The sequence below is a fragment of the Cryptotermes secundus genome, unplaced genomic scaffold, assembly GCF_002891405.2.
Source record: "Cryptotermes secundus unplaced genomic scaffold, Csec_1.0 scaffold247, whole genome shotgun sequence".
NCBI lineage: Eukaryota > Metazoa > Arthropoda > Insecta > Blattodea > Kalotermitidae > Cryptotermes > Cryptotermes secundus.
In genome coordinates this window covers 3,379,916-3,395,777 of record NW_019740656.1, presented here as the reverse complement: position 1 = coordinate 3,395,777, position 15,862 = coordinate 3,379,916, and the positions used below count along the sequence as shown (strand labels likewise).

Genomic DNA, 15,862 nt, shown 5'->3' with positions numbered 1-15,862 from the left:
TGACAATGTTCATGGCAGCTCAAAACACACACACACACACAAAAAGAAAACAACATAAAATAGGTGAATGTTTATTTCTACATGTTAAATACATTTCGAGTTAACATTAGTATCTGTATTTCCAGCACAAAAATATGTCTGAACTCATAATAACCAACATGAAGACTTCATCTTAGTGTAGGTATTTCATTCAATATGAAATTGTTAGTTCCACCTCTCACCACTATGCAGCAAAGTGGCCCAATAGCATGATCAAGCACCGATGATAACGGGTAACCCTATCAAAATAGAAATTATAAGATGCGTTAATCAATGTCTGCACTAAATGATATATGTTCAACTCAAATATAAAATTTTGTAACCTAAAATGTACGTGTGTGACATATCACCTAGCATTTTAAGAAATGGTAAGAGAGGAAGAATGACAGAATAGTTACCTGACTGTTCTCTTGTGATGTTGGAAGCATATCAACTATCGAGTTCTGCTGTAGCTGTTAAGAGAAAATAATATTTGATATAAACAGATCAATGATTCTTACCACACACACAAATAAGTGAAATTCTCATTTAAGTTTTCTTTGGGGAGCTGTGAATTTGAACATTAAACTGATTAAAATCTTAAATAGAAGCAACTTAATACTCAGGGTATCGATTTAAGAGCACTGAAATTGAACATTAAAGGAGGTAAATTCTTAAACCAAGAAATATTAAATATGGGTTTCACTATAAACATAAAAAGACTGACAGAAAAATGTGCTGCACTGCATGAGATCAATGGCTCTAAAGGTTGCAAATATTAAGGTTACATTTTTCCGGGATGTGATGTCACACACCACAACTTACTCTTCAACTCTGAGAATGGAGGCAGCGAATTCCTTTGTAATCCTGTTACCTATCTACCAAACTACAAGGCATTATATTCCAGAAAACCATGATCTTGCATGTTATACAACTTCATGTTGAATAATAAGGCAAATAACATTGGTATGTAGAAATGTACAGGCTGTTTTGCAATTACACCCATGGCCTTACCTTCACTTTGACTTTGCATGGTTCTGGGATTTCAGGACAAGATATAAAGACTTCCAGAGACATTTTAGTGGAAGTCTGTGAAGATGAATTACATTTCTGACACAGATATTCATTAGGTCCTAGTTCTATGAGCAAATCATTCTCACAAATTCCACACACTGGCCAGACAAATGCTGTTTCTTCATCTACACCTCTAACAGTTCCTGCAACCAAAGCATATGAAAATATCAATATCAACATCAAATCAAGAAAAATATATATCTTAACTGCTTTCATTTTTGATATGACACAGACCAAATATAAAATAAAAAAAATTTGGGAGGGTGAAGCCAGACAGCAAAATGATCTCAAAAGCCTTTTTAACAAAAATCGGGGGGGGGGGGGGGCGCACAGATAGCAAGGTGATGTAATAAGTCTCATAAGCCTCTTTTTATTTTTTTCAAAGTAAGGAAAGTAGGTTAAAAATCCAATGAACAGGTTTGGAGAAAGGCATTTAATATGCAAGAACTAAACTACAGTCAGACTGTTTTGTCTCTGGCTGAATATAGTCATTCTGAGGGGTCACCACTGCATTACACATTTAGTTCATCCTTAAAAGGGGATGAACCTGTTTGAAACACAAACAGCACCTGAACATGTGACTGTTTATTTACTTATATATAGTGTATTTCATGAGACTGTCATGAATGCATGCTATACAGTGTGAAAAGATAGCATAACACTGAATAATGAACTGGAAAGGATTTGAAAGGAAACAGTTATGGCCTAATTTCAGTCACTACAGTTCTATAGGTTTAGCAGAATATAAAAATATATTTTAATAGAGGAATGAATTAGAGAACTAACCGGTAACTGTGACAAGCTCCTTGGCAACAGACACTGATGTTAAGTTTGGCAAAATAATTTTCATATTTGAAATTAAATTTAACTCTTGAACAGGTATCAATGGAAACCATGCATCCGCTTCCCTTACTGTATCATTGGAAATGGGAGTAAGCCGGCTGTACTTGTCTGCATTCAGATTTCCTGTAGAAATTAAATTATATCTTATTAATTATCGTGCCCCATCCAGAAACTAAAGTAAAACATACTAAAAATATCATTTAAAACTATTAATTGTTACTTCATCCATTGCCCATCTTCCAGTCAGGGAAAATAAACATACAGTACCTTTATCTAAAAGAATATCTTGCAGAAGTAGAACTGCTGCTCTGTTATCAGTCATCTGTGATGGTGTGAAGCATGAAGGCTTTACAGATATAATTACATAACCTGGACAGTTAACTTGCAGGAGGGATGAATCTGCCACATACAGGCGGTCCTCTGTGGCATAAATAAGTTTAGCCATGTAAGTGTACCTAGCAGGAACATCTGTCTGTACATGAAAAGAGAAAATTACAAGCCAAAATAACATTTTTAATCAAGCACCTACCTTCATAACATGAGACTCAGACCCTCAGAAACACCAGTAACCCCGAGCTTACAGGAAATTTTCGGTATCATGACATATTTCTTTTTTTAGTGAAGACTAAAACATCAAGTATTTGTCTAAAACAAAAATATTATCAGCAGTGCAACATTCTGGGATATCACAGCAGCACATCCCAAAAGACAGTACCCTTCAGCCACTGTGAGAAACCCAAAACTCAACAAAAAATAATAAATAAATTAATTAAAATAATTTTTTGTTCAAACTGGATAAAAGGAATAACAATAAAGCTCACTGTATTACATATTTTTAAGTTAAAATTAAGGACAGTGAAACCAAAGGACTACCAAGAATTATCCTGTAAGTTTTGATAACACTCATACTGATTTGAGTAAAAGCAAAAAATCTGAAAAAGGCTATCCTAAAGAATGCAGATTTATGCTGATAAAAGCAGCCATTTTACCATCTGAAATCTAACTAGACATAGGTACTTAAAAATCACTTTAGTTGTACAAATTAACAGATGTTCTAGACATAAAATATGTGACACCATGTGATGTGTGCTCACTCCTAATCAAGCGTAAAAGAGCAGTTAACGCTTGGTTCATTCTGCAGTCACAGGATTCTGCAACTGGGCCATATCCTGAACCAGATAAATCTAATCCTCATCATCACCCTATTTCTTTAACATCTATTTTAGTACTAGTCTCCCATTTACACCTAGTACTTCCTAGTGATCTCTTCCCACCAGGTTTTCGGGTTAATACAATGGAACCATAATCTGATGTTCCTCAATTTAAGGTTTTCCTCATGGAACAGTAAATTGCAATGATACCAAGCCAATAATCTCAGTGTCAGGTTTCTTTCATTTGAGATTTTCCTCAGTTTAGTGTTCAAATTCACTGCTCTCCAAAAAGAAAACTTAAATCGAGGTTTCACTGTAGTTTGTATACATTTCTTATTGATCCCATGTGTGCTATATGTCTCACCCATCTTAACCCTCTCCCAATTTTATTATCTTAATTTTTGGTGAAGACTATACATTATGGAGCTCCCTTCAAAGCAGCAGTAGAATTCATTGACTATTACCCCTTGTAATGAATGTGCCAGACAGGAAACCTGAGGTTTTAGTACTGAGATTTTCTGTCCATGTGGAGCCCTCTCGAGCTGTTCCATCTCCCAGGACTCGGTACTGGGTGAGAAGACATAAGCAAACAGTTGGCCCTTCCTCAGTGATGTTCCAAGTTCTGAAGCCTTGCGTTGTACCGAGTTCCTGCCACTTGTTTCCTGTGAGCTATTATCTGCCTTCTGTTGCCCAGTTTGCAGCGCTCGGCACGCAGGAGCAGCTGTGCCTTCCAATGACTGCAACTCACTTATTACTTGTCTCTCCTTCAAATTGCAAATAGGAACAAATGACTTTGGTGGTTCAGAATTTTTCACCTCTTCCTTTCCACTCAGGTTTTGTTTTCCTATTTGTTCTTTACACTTCGTAATCATCGACCATAAGCTAGGATTCCTATTCGAAAGACAAAAAGAATCACCATTATGTGAGAGTTAAGGTTTTCACATCATTAATTATGAAGATGACTGGCTTCTGGAATGTCACACCGTGTAGTCTGGTGGACAGTTACCAATATGTTACTTCCTGAAGATGGAGGCAGCATTTTACACCAAAATACTGATGACCTTCCGAAATCTGCAGTGTCACATCGCACAAGACAGAAATCTTCATAACACCAACTGACTTCAACAAACCATATACCCTCTACTGTAATGTGAACATTATTTGTATGGCCAAAATGGTTGGCATGATTGCACTAATGGAATTATTATTATTGTCTAAATGATAAAAGTTGCCTTATTTTGTCCATTGTGTGTATGTGTTTGTGTCTTTCTTCCGCTCATGCTTACTTTATAATTGTCATCTGTGCTGATGAGTAAGCACATAAATACCGCGCCATAGCTCAAGCGGTTAGTTGCTGCCTTCCCACCGTGGTGGCCCGGGTTCGATCCCGGGTCTGGTCAAGTGGGATTTGTGGTGGACAAAGTGGTGCTGGGGTGGGTTTTCTCGGAGTACTTTTGTTTCCCTGCCAATCTACATTCCACCAATTTCTCCACAATCACCCTCACCTATCATCTGGGGCGGGTACAATAGGCCAGAAGTGGCCGCAGTACAAGGGACTTAGTCCCACCCACTAGCAATAAAAAAAAAGCGCATAAATAAACAAATTGCACTGAATTAAAAATGTCAGTTTCTAACATATTACCTTGCAGAAACAAGAATAACTTATTTTTTGTTATGTCTTAAAACAATTTTAATGTTTGGATTAACCATCCAGGATTAAAAGAATACATGTGTATCACAATTCTACATATTAAAGTAGTTATTCAAGACTGACTAATTCAAATCCATTAGAAATGCTGATTGTAATACTGCCCACTGTTTAGCAGTTGAAAAATTAAGAAATTAAAAATTAATAATTCAATATGAAATGCAAATTTGTTATACCAAACAGGTTGAAGAAACCATTCATACCCATATATAAGTGCAGGCATGCACAAAATGATAATGAGGGGGAAAAAATCCTGAAATCATGAGAATGGTAATGGTAAAGTATTTTAAAACTCTTGCATAAAACTGCCAAATAATTATGAGGAAATAAAGACACAAATATATATTTTGTCTTGTAGGAAGTCATACTGCAGCACATCATTTCTGAAGAGTGAGAACACTTAGCATTCAGGCATCTCAAAAGTGAGTGGCCAACCTGGTATCATTAGATCTTAAAACTACTGGCTCTGAGCAAAACACTGCACAAGGATTCACAACACCAGTCATACGGTCTCCTTCCTGATCATCACTTTGCTTACATGCTCTTTGCATCTGACAGATAACCTCTGAAACAAGGAGATGACTGTAGATCACGATTACATCCGTGAATGTGTCCTCACAAATTCTCCATTTTATCCTCATACTTCAGAGCGTGCACACAAAATGACAAGCGAGAACTGGCATGTGTGTCTGGCATAACATGACTCACTTTGTTCTATGGATGCGTTTCATTAAGGTGAATCCTGTTAATCTGCAGAAGTGACCAATAGCCTGCCTGCTCATAATGCTTGTCCATTTATGTGACATCTCTATGCTGGAAGGCCCATGGCCCAGTAACACCTCACAGCACTCGCCTGTTGCATCACAGCCTAAGATTGACCAGCTAACACTGTTAGGAGTGGCATCATCTTGATTTGTCTTATTATCACCTCTGAAGAGACAAAGAGTCAGAACGAAATCTTTACTTGTACATGGTAAGTGCTCTTACTTAAGAGAGCATCATGTAACAGACATAACGACAGAAGAGGAACAATTTTTCATTTTTCCAATAAAAAGAAGTGTATATGACACAATATAAGAGATCCTTAAGAGACCATTCTAAAACTGAATGGATTATAATTATATATTTAAATTCTGAAATGAAAAATCAATATAATTCTTACCAGAACTTTAAATTATAAAGACAGAATAAACTTTAAACAGCAAACACTTACAGAGAAATTCCAATTTAAGATTTTTCTATGGAAAAACGTGGGTTTGAACACAAAGAAAACCTAAGTTGGATTGATTATAAACATATGATCATTGAAAAGGAACCATAACATTTCATTGACACTCCTCATGGAGACTGATTCCAGAGGTACATTGTTGACTGGGTTACACACAGCATGTCTCCAAGGTGAATGGCCTCTAGGCTACAGACTAATGTAGGTAAGGGAAGTGAGCAAATTTGATCTGTAACTTCAAGACAAGGATTGGCTCTGAGGGCCATGGTGCATCATGCATGGTCAAGAAACAAACATGCACCAACAAAATGGGTCTGGGTGAGACAATGTCAACAGAAGACATTGCACGAATCTGAGTTCAGTCCTGTGGATTGGCGTCTCATGGCTTTACCATGCTGCAAGGGGCTGTACTTGCTCCTGACACGATCTTCAGTGGCCACCTAATGGTTATCAAAGTACTGGAAGCGAAGGAGGGGGAAGGGAGGGTAAGAGAGGGAGTGAGGGGAGGAGGAAAACTACCCCAGTGCATAGCAAAATCTATGGAAGCATCAAGCACAAAAATTATCAATAAGGCATAGTAACCTTGACTTGTAGTGGAACACTTGCAGTATATACAACTGCAAATAGCTCTCCTCAGACACTAAGCAGCCTTGGTTGACTATGGCTTCTGCTATGGTGCCAGTCTCTGTGACTTGCCATTCTGAACTGCCTGTATTGGATACACGTTCAATATCAGCTGTGCTGCAATGCAAAGCTCTCATTGGAATCTCTTGGGGCAGCAGATGCTCCAAGAACTCCAAGCCATTATGTGGAAAGTGGAACAGACATTTGTTTCCTCCCCTCAGATCTAAGTACAGAAAAAAAAGGTGTTTCTAATGCTTTCTTTCCATCCCAAATTCATCATAGTTCCAGTTTTTCTCACTAGCCCATATACCAATATGGATAGCTTTCCTCAACAAATATCTTCCTAATAAAATAGTGTAAAAATAAAGTTGTTTCTGTGCCTGTGTACAACTGTGGGACATTCAGGTATAATTTGACTCAGTCTGGGCAAGAGTTCTCAACCACAGGTACACGTATCTCCAGAGAGTGCATGAAGCCTCATGAGGAGGTATGACAGATGTATAAGACATGAATGAAAGTTGCAGACAAATTTTAAGCACAAGTTTCACATACCAAAATGATAAAAAACGTCCATATTAACATATGCCCCGAAACATTTGATTTGTGAGTTATAGCTGAAAAATTGCATGGTGGTGCTCTGGTGTATTTTAGCCGCACTGTGCGAGATGTTCTCAGTAATACCTATATATGACTGATGGACATGTAGAGGACACTGCACGGCCTCCACAGTCACCTGACTTGAATCCTCTGGATTTCTACCTATGGGGACACCTAAAAACCCTTGTGTATGCAGCTCCTGTTGACAACAAAGAAGCACTTCACCTTTAAACTGTGGATGCCTGACAGACTCTCCACAGCTACCCTGGTGTCTTTGAACAGATGCAGTGGTCAATGATGAGACATGTCGAGGCATGCACTGAATTTCATGGAGGAAAGTCTGAGCACATGTTATAAATGTACTCTTTCAGCTGTAACTCACAAATTAAAAGTTTCTAGACACATGTTGATATGAACATTTTTCCTCCTTTTGGTACATGAAACTCATGCCCACACCTTTTAGTTATACCCTGCATTTGATACACTATCAAACACAAGTCAAACACCTAAGAAACCATCGCTCTGCGTATTGTAGGTTTCAAATTACCAAGCGTAAGAGTACTGGAAAAAATAATCTGAGAAAAAAGAAAGAAAGAAAGAAAGAAAGAGCTGTTTGAAAGTATAACAATGATTCTGAAGCAATTACCTTGAAGGCACGAACAAGGGCACGTGTAAAGTGTCTCTGTCACACGCTGCTGTGACTGTACACGAGAGGATACAATCCAGTTACTCTCCTCCCTTGCCTTCACTTCTTCCACACAGCTGACGCCAAGTACCAGAGTTACATTCAGGCGTGACACAATTAATCTCTGCCTGAACAAACAGAGATAATTAGGTATTATCTGTTTTATGAATGTGGTCAGACTAAATCCCTAATACTGCCACATGATCTTTTGCATTTCCTGCACTCTTTCTTGTCTTTCAAACTCACCAAGGTGGGTAAATCCGAATGGTAGTCCAGGGTTTGATGTGAATATGGAGAGATGGATCTAATACAATGATAATCCGTGTGTTGACATCACTGTTACATGAATCATCACCATCTGAACTTGGTGGTGACACAAACTTACCTACAAAGGAAATTATAAAATACACTGCATCACATTTTTATTACACAAGTAAAGGTTACTCTCCTACACACATACTATTCAAAACACAAAACAGGCCATCAAGGCAGAACAACCAAAACAACATCAGTGCTAAAATCTTCTCAGGCAATCAACCATGTCAATGATGAGTTAAAAAACGTTTCACAGATCTCCTCTGTCTGCATCATCAGGGTCGATGTCAAATCTTACACAAAGCAAAAATAATAATAACAACAACTGCTATTGCTGCGGCCACCGTCACCATTTCCACCACCACTGCCGCCGCCGCCGCCACCGCCGCCACCGCCACCACTACCTTCAAAATAATTTTATATATAGTCTTCTCATCTTCACTTCAGAGTTTCAAGCTCATTCCCACCAAATACCTGTATACAACATACTTTTCTAACCTAAGCTCCAACATCTGATCACCTCCTAAGTTTTACAACATCAACCACTGAAGAACAAAATAATCCACTTCTGGAAAATAATGAATTTATTACAAGTTTCTTTCTGGGCTATTTACCAGAAGATGATGCGCAGTGAACCAGTAAGTGGGAGTATTCTGCCCACACTGAATGGACCTCCAGAAGAATTCCTCTTTTGCTGGAACGCAGTACGTTTGAATAGTCTGCCTCATGTTGCCAGATGCGTGTAGATGAGTGTACACGAGCAAGTAACTTCTGAAGTCGAGCAGCCAATCCTGATCTGTATACAAAACAGTGGAGTAAATGAAATTCTTATGTAATGTGAGTGATATCTGCAGTATAATTAGTTTGCAAACTGGAGTCATATCCATAATAAATGAATATAAACAAAAATGACACATGTAAAATGTGTGTACAGCAACCTCTCACAAATTGCTAGGTTTACATTCCTTCAATAAAACACTGAAATTGGTCCAACTAAATCATGCATGCCTATAAAAGACATAAAATATAAGAAAGTGACTCAAAATGATACACTGAGACAGTAATCTGGATGCTGATAAACTGGTTTTCAATGTCATTAAATCCCAGATCCCAGAAAATGCTGATATCACAGTGTAGAAGCCAACTATTGTTTGTGTGTATATATAAATTAAAAACTGAAGATAAATAAAAACAAATACTGCAACTGGGAAAACTGGACACAGACAGACAACCATATTTAGCAAGAAATTTCTGCGCTTCCTCATAGCACAACTTCCATCTCTGGTTGGTATAATCTTTAGGTACTTACATATTATTTTGTGACACAACTTTAAAACTTACTGCCATATTATCACTGTTAACCTCAGAAGTTCATGTGTAAAAACAGAGCCGAAAAACAAACCGTAGAATCTGCCTCCCATAGGTGCACAAGATTAGATTTTTGGATTTGTTTTTAAAAACAAAAATCTAAACATCTTGCTTTGGGTTTGTTTTTAGAGATAAACTTCTACGATTGGCAGAACGAAGATGACAGACATAGCAGTTACATACTCCTCAGTATCACACATGCTTTATCGACACACTCTCCTGAGATTGCATTTACTTGTTTAGCCGCAATCTCCTCTTCTTCTTCTTCCCAGAGTCCATGTATGATATCACACCATCTTCACCACCAGCTTCTTGCCTATGACGAGCCAAAGCACCTGATTTATCGCTTTTCGGCGTGCTGCAACTGCTGATCATCAAATCTAAATCATGACTCTCAGCTGATAAGGTGGGCGATGATATTAATGACAGCTCATCTCCACAAACGTCCTATAAATATTGTCAGAAGTTATTAGCTTTAAAAATATAATCTTTTCAAATTCTTCTAGGCAGGACTTGAGAAATGAGACCACCTGGTCATTGATAGTGACTAAAAAATTTTGATTGGCAACTAACTTCCTGTTTAACATTGAGGAAATAGCTTCAGCAGTCTCACAATCTTCGTCAGCTACAACTTGTAAGGCTCTAAACAGCAAATTCAGACTCTTTTTAATTGTAATACCTTTTCCATTACAGTGGAGCCACATCCTACGGGGGGGGGTTTACATTCTAAAACCAGGTATAATCACAATTACTCCCTAAAATTTCTTAAATTGTCCATAATGTACATGTACATATCCTGTAACACATATTGTCATGTGATACAGTGATTATAGACAGAGTTTGGATTAGCAATCAGATTTTCTGATTGGTCCGGAGAAAGGGACTAGCTCTATCGATTGGGCCCAACTGAGTCGGTTTTACCTCAGGAAGGAGATAGAATCCAGCCTGTGAAACGCTGTGTTTTGAAAAATAAACAGGAAGGTTTTTAGATAAAGACAAGATGATGGATAATGTCCAAAAACATGATAGTTGTATTTAAGGTATATTCCAACCCTATGGAGGCAGTTTCTGTATGAAAGCGATGAAATGCTGTGCACAGCAAAAGGATATACAATTCTGTACAACAAAATTTACCTGTGGGACATCATTATGATGACATACAGCTGCATCATCCATGCTGATGTCCAGTGATGTTTCAGTCTCAATCAGTGGTTCGGTGGATGTCACATCAGGAATTTCTTTCTTCACTTCAATATCACATTTCCATTCCCTTCTCTTCAGAAGCATGGATTCGCTTCTACATAAAATATTATGTGAAAAATTTGGAAACAATGCTTTTGCCTCCATATTTTCAGATTTTCTTCCACACTGCCCACGTTCGTTAAGAACTTTACAGATCTCCTGGGTAGACGAATTAATACTTTTCTCAACACAAATCCCATTACATTCTTTCTCAACAGTGATATCTGCCTCGATCGAACATTCAACCACAGATAATTCAGAACCCTTTGACTCGTTCGATACCTCCACATCCTCAGTATATACAGAGTCACCTTTAGCATCACAATTCTTAGGCTTCTGGCTCTCTCTCAATGCACTATCATCGTCAGTTTTTCCATCATCTCTCAATGTGATGGGACCGTGAATATTATTACACTCTGAATGCATATGTTTTCGTTGTGGCGTGTCCAGAACAGCGTGGTCACACAACAAAACATCTTTGTTGCCGGAAACCCTGCTGCATTCTAGAAATTCTTTTTTGTCAATGCAGTCTCCTGACTTGACTGTCATCATAACTTTTCTTCTTCTAAACCTTTTCTCTCGACTTTTCACAAGGACAGGCGATGAAGGTGATATATTCAAATCTGGGGAACAAATACTTCCTGCTGCATCTGTCTCCTTTAACCCAACGTCATTCTCTTGTATACCGCTTCGATCTAATTTGTCTGTATTATTGAGGGAGTTCTTTCCAGAATGAGATACCTTATCACGATGTTTCCGATTACGCTTTCTGTGATCACATTTCATAACAGGTGACACCGTATCGCTTACTGACGGTTTGTTCCGCTGAGATGAAGCAGGTTGTGAAAGTTCATTCTCAGCGACTGTGGAACTCAAATCTATATGAACTGTAGTCAGCCTTACATTATTTTTTAAGTGAAGTTCTGCTTCTGTCTGTGTGTTTAACTCACGTGAACCTTTTCTATCACCTCTTTGTGAACTAAGTAAAAGAGATGTGTGTTCCTGACAGAGTATCTCTTGCTGAAGGGGATCATTAACCTCTTTCTTACTTTCTCCCCTCCACCTCTTTCTAATACGAAAAGACCTCACTCCTGGAGATAACTTCTTCTTTCTGATCACTGGAGAAGATGCTGTGACATTAGTGAAATTTCCTGTTCCTGAAATGTGACTGACAGGTGTCTGAAGGGAGAATTTGCTTTCATGTGTCTTATTAAATTCATGTGGAATTTTTTTTGAAAACTTCTCATCACAACTTGCAACGGCAGAATCCCCTTGATTCCCTTTGTTTTGGGGACTCACACTTCTGGAATCTATCATATCTGTACACATCTTCCCTTTACTGTCATCTAACACAGTGGCATCAGGACGGAGTCTATCTCTGTTCTCTGCGTTAATCACACTGTCTGTCACCCGAGATCGAAACTGGCAGGAGGCATCTGGGCTCTGGGACACACAGGAATCAAAATCAAGCCGTGTCACTACCCGACGAAGCGCACAAGAACTTGAAATCATATCTACATCTCTGTTAGCAGAGGGGCTCCAAAATATATCAACAGGAGAACTGTTGAGTGATCGGACATGATCTCCACTGGGGAAACTTTCCATCAGTCTTCCCCGTTCCTAAAAGAAGTGACACAGAAGACCAAATTATTCTTACTCTAAACTTTTCATTGAAATTTCTATAAATTGTGGCTAATAATTCATTTATCACATTAATTAATCATCATTTAAATTTGTCCAAAATCAACAAAAGGTTGTGAAAAGCATAGTCTTCTAGGTTGTAAAGCTGCTTAACTTAAAGATAGTCTGAAATTTCAGAGGAACATACTGCCTCCATCTTGAGGGTCAAAGAGTGAGCCAATCAAAAGCAGGCAGCAAGCTCAGTTTCTGTTAGTTTCTTGCTTTCCTTCCTCTTTGACCCTGAAGATGGAGGCAATATGTTCATCTGAAACATCAGGATCTCCACAGATTACATGGTATTACAATCCAGAAGATTGCACTCTTCGTAGTCACCACCATCAGAACCTTCTTGTTCCAAGGATGGCTTTTTTGTTTTTTGGCATTCTGGATCATCTTGAGATTAACAATCAAACTTTCTTTTTCCTAATTTCTTCGTATGTGTGTGTGATAAGTACAGGAAGCGTTAAGAGTCCAAAACTTCTGGAGAAAACTTTGAAAAACTGAAAATTACCACTTTTTGAGTTCATAACAAGCTGAAGTAAAATACATACTGACTGGAAAGTCTGAGAGTTCTTTCCTCTAACAAATGCTGACATGCTGAACTGGAGAAAATATACTCAAGTCAGCAAGAATTAAGTCATGTACCTGTAATAACAGGAAACACAACAATTATGGCCTAAACAGAAACACTGAAACAATTATATCACCACAGAGAGGACAAGAAACAAGAAGAGAAATTCTCAGCTACCATCTCAGGCTTAGAAACATGTGACTCTGCCCACCTGTAATAACAATCACATAAAAAACTAAAAAGTAACAAACCATGCAGATGTATGAGGTAGTGGCGGTATAGCCCCATGCATTCTTGACCTTAGCATTAGATAGAAATGAGCAGTGAGCTTCACACCTGCGTTATTTTTCTGCTATATCTAGTATTCACTGGATGAGTGACTGTGTGGGCACCAGAACCAGTCTGGACTGTGGCAAGTAGAGCTCTTCCTCCTGCTAAGAATCAAACCCCAATTTCCTGGTTGTCCATCCCACAGCACACTCATTACACTGACTGAGCTCCCGTGACTCCTCATATGTATTTCACACAAATATAAATAGCAGGTATAAAAATCTCAGAAAAAATATAGTGGTGTTGTAATAAAGTTTTTCAGAATAATGTACTCAGAACAGTTCATGGTGTCTACATTGAACTATTCTGGGAATATTCAAAAGGTAATGCACAAAATTATTGGAGAAAAGTAGGACCTAATGCAATTGCTTTTGAAGCTTCCAAAGTTACTTATAAAATGTACAATATTGCCTTGCTGACATTCCACCATGGTGACTTCTAATTTATTACACATTTCTTTAAGTCAGGTTAGGATTTATAGGTTAAAAGGAGATGATAGCTCTAGCACCCTTGTGAAAAATACGATTAACTAACCAGTTACATTAAAGTTCATGGGTCACTGAACAGGGTTTCGAGTCCCATATCACACAATGTATGTCTATATTATTGGATGGTTGAAAAATATGATATACTATTGATTTTGGGTAGCAGTAATATTTAGAGATGAATCACCTTGTAATGTGGTAAGAAATGAATACCTGTCATTTACTTCTGTTACACATGATAGGTTCATGTCAGGTCTGGATCTTCCTTCCTGCTAACATATCTTTCATGGCTACGCTAATATGCGCAAAGGTTTCCTCATTCCACGGCTCTTATAATTTCCAGTCGACAGGGAATTTTTTTCAGGATCACAACAACGATCAGTCAATTAGGGTTACGGACTTCATTTCATTAGGTTATGAAACTTAGTCCTTGTTTAAAAGTCCGGATTGTTCTAGGTTGTAATAAAATTTATATAGCATTTCTTACATACCTGGTGATTTCATTTTCTTCACATCATAGCTCTGCTTTTCAAAAGTTCTGACAACCATAAACACGAAAACCGGCAAAAACTATAAAAATACCGCCATTTCAAGCACACCAACGTCATATCTGAAAATGCAAATACAATGAACATCAGCAATCGACTGTGTTTTCAGGATCACAGGCGTACCAATCTTATTTCATTAAAGTCATGGATTCTTACATAAGTCTGCGAATACTCGCTGATACATTCATGGCTACGTGAGAACCTGTCACAAATAACTGTGTCTAGCACTTCGCTCTGAACGAGTAGAGTGCTTGCAGACGTGACGCCGTGTAGTCTGGCAGATGTTGACAGATGTTTCGGAAAGAAAATGTACTGAAGTGTAAGCTGAGCAAGCAAGCACCACCGAAATCACACTTTTGTTTACTATTTTACAATCTCGGCAGCGACTTTTCGGTTTCTGTAGTAATTTCGTGTTTTCTTTTTGTGGGATGGGACTAAGTCCCTCGTATTGCGGCCACATCTGGCCTATTGTACCAGCCCCAGATGATAGGTGAGGGTGATTGTGGAGCAATTGGTGGAATGAAGATTGGCAGGGGAAACCGAAATACTGAAAGAAAACCTGCCCCAGCGCCACTTTGTCCACCACAAATCCCACTTTACCAGACCCCGGGATCGAACCCGGGTCGCCGCGGTGGGAAGCCAGGGACTAACCGCTTGAATTATGGCGCGGCCCTAGCAATTTCATTACTTTGCTAGCAACAATATTATGCTTTCCCATAACAATGTCAAACTGGGAATGTGACTTTTCAAAGTTTAAAGTTTGTTATTTAACGACGCTGCTAGTGTCGAGAATATACTTAACAGGTATTAATAATGAACATGACGGAAACACGGAGGCCAGTTTCTCTTCTATTTAATGATGCTACCAGTGTCAAAGTTAATGTAATCAAAACGCACTAATAATGAACATTAATGGAAACACAGGTAGAAATATCAATTGAAAGTAAATCGACTTAAGAACTGGAATTAAAACACTCATTATGATTTAACACCCTCAAAGTTTGGACTGTGCACAATAAATATTGCGCATGCCGGTCACGGTAGCCGAGCGGTCTAAGGCATGCACTGCCTTCGCTCGCTTGGAAACCGGGATCGTGGGTTCGAATCCCACTCAGGGCATGGATGTTTAGTTTGTGTGTGTGCGTTCTTCTGTGTTATTGTACAGGTAGAGGCCTTGCGACGAGCTGATCACCCGCCCAAGGAGTCCTACCGAATGTGTAACATCAAGAAAAACGAAGTCAACGGAGAAGTTCATGGAGGTAGGCCTAGGCCCACTGGGGCTGTAGTGCCAAGAAAAAAAAAACTATTGCGTATCGCGCACTGTCGAAGCGTGGAACTGCGGACTGCCGCACCACTCGCCTTACGTCCGGACTCCACTGGGTCTACTACGAGTGAGTA

The 15,862-nt window shown here is 38.6% G+C and overlaps 1 protein-coding gene across 5 annotated transcripts; it reads right to left on the bottom strand.

The window, feature by feature from the left end:
* Window positions 1-57: 57 nt before the first annotated feature.
* On the bottom strand, window positions 58-14,634 carry LOC111872430. Of its 5 annotated transcripts, none has more exons than XM_023866342.2 (15): window positions 14,408-14,633; window positions 13,082-13,175; window positions 10,743-12,470; window positions 9,844-10,055; window positions 8,855-9,036; window positions 8,172-8,310; window positions 7,887-8,053; window positions 6,602-6,866; window positions 5,503-5,724; window positions 3,551-3,977; window positions 2,203-2,407; window positions 1,879-2,058; window positions 1,033-1,235; window positions 438-491; window positions 58-278 (listed from the first exon to the last, which is right to left on the bottom strand). In XM_023866342.2, exons 2-15 carry the CDS (start codon window positions 13,124-13,126, stop codon window positions 168-170), a joined length of 4,140 nt encoding a protein of 1,379 aa, XP_023722110.1. In that variant the 5' UTR covers window positions 13,127-13,175; window positions 14,408-14,633; the 3' UTR covers window positions 58-167. The 5 variants fall into 5 exon arrangements, with proteins under 5 accessions (XP_023722110.1, XP_023722111.1, XP_033610580.1 ...); XM_023866343.2 differs by lacking the exon at window positions 14,408-14,633 and adding an exon at window positions 14,130-14,291; XM_033754689.1 differs by lacking the exon at window positions 14,408-14,633 and adding an exon at window positions 14,104-14,139.
* Window positions 14,635-15,862: the final 1,228 nt, after the last annotated feature.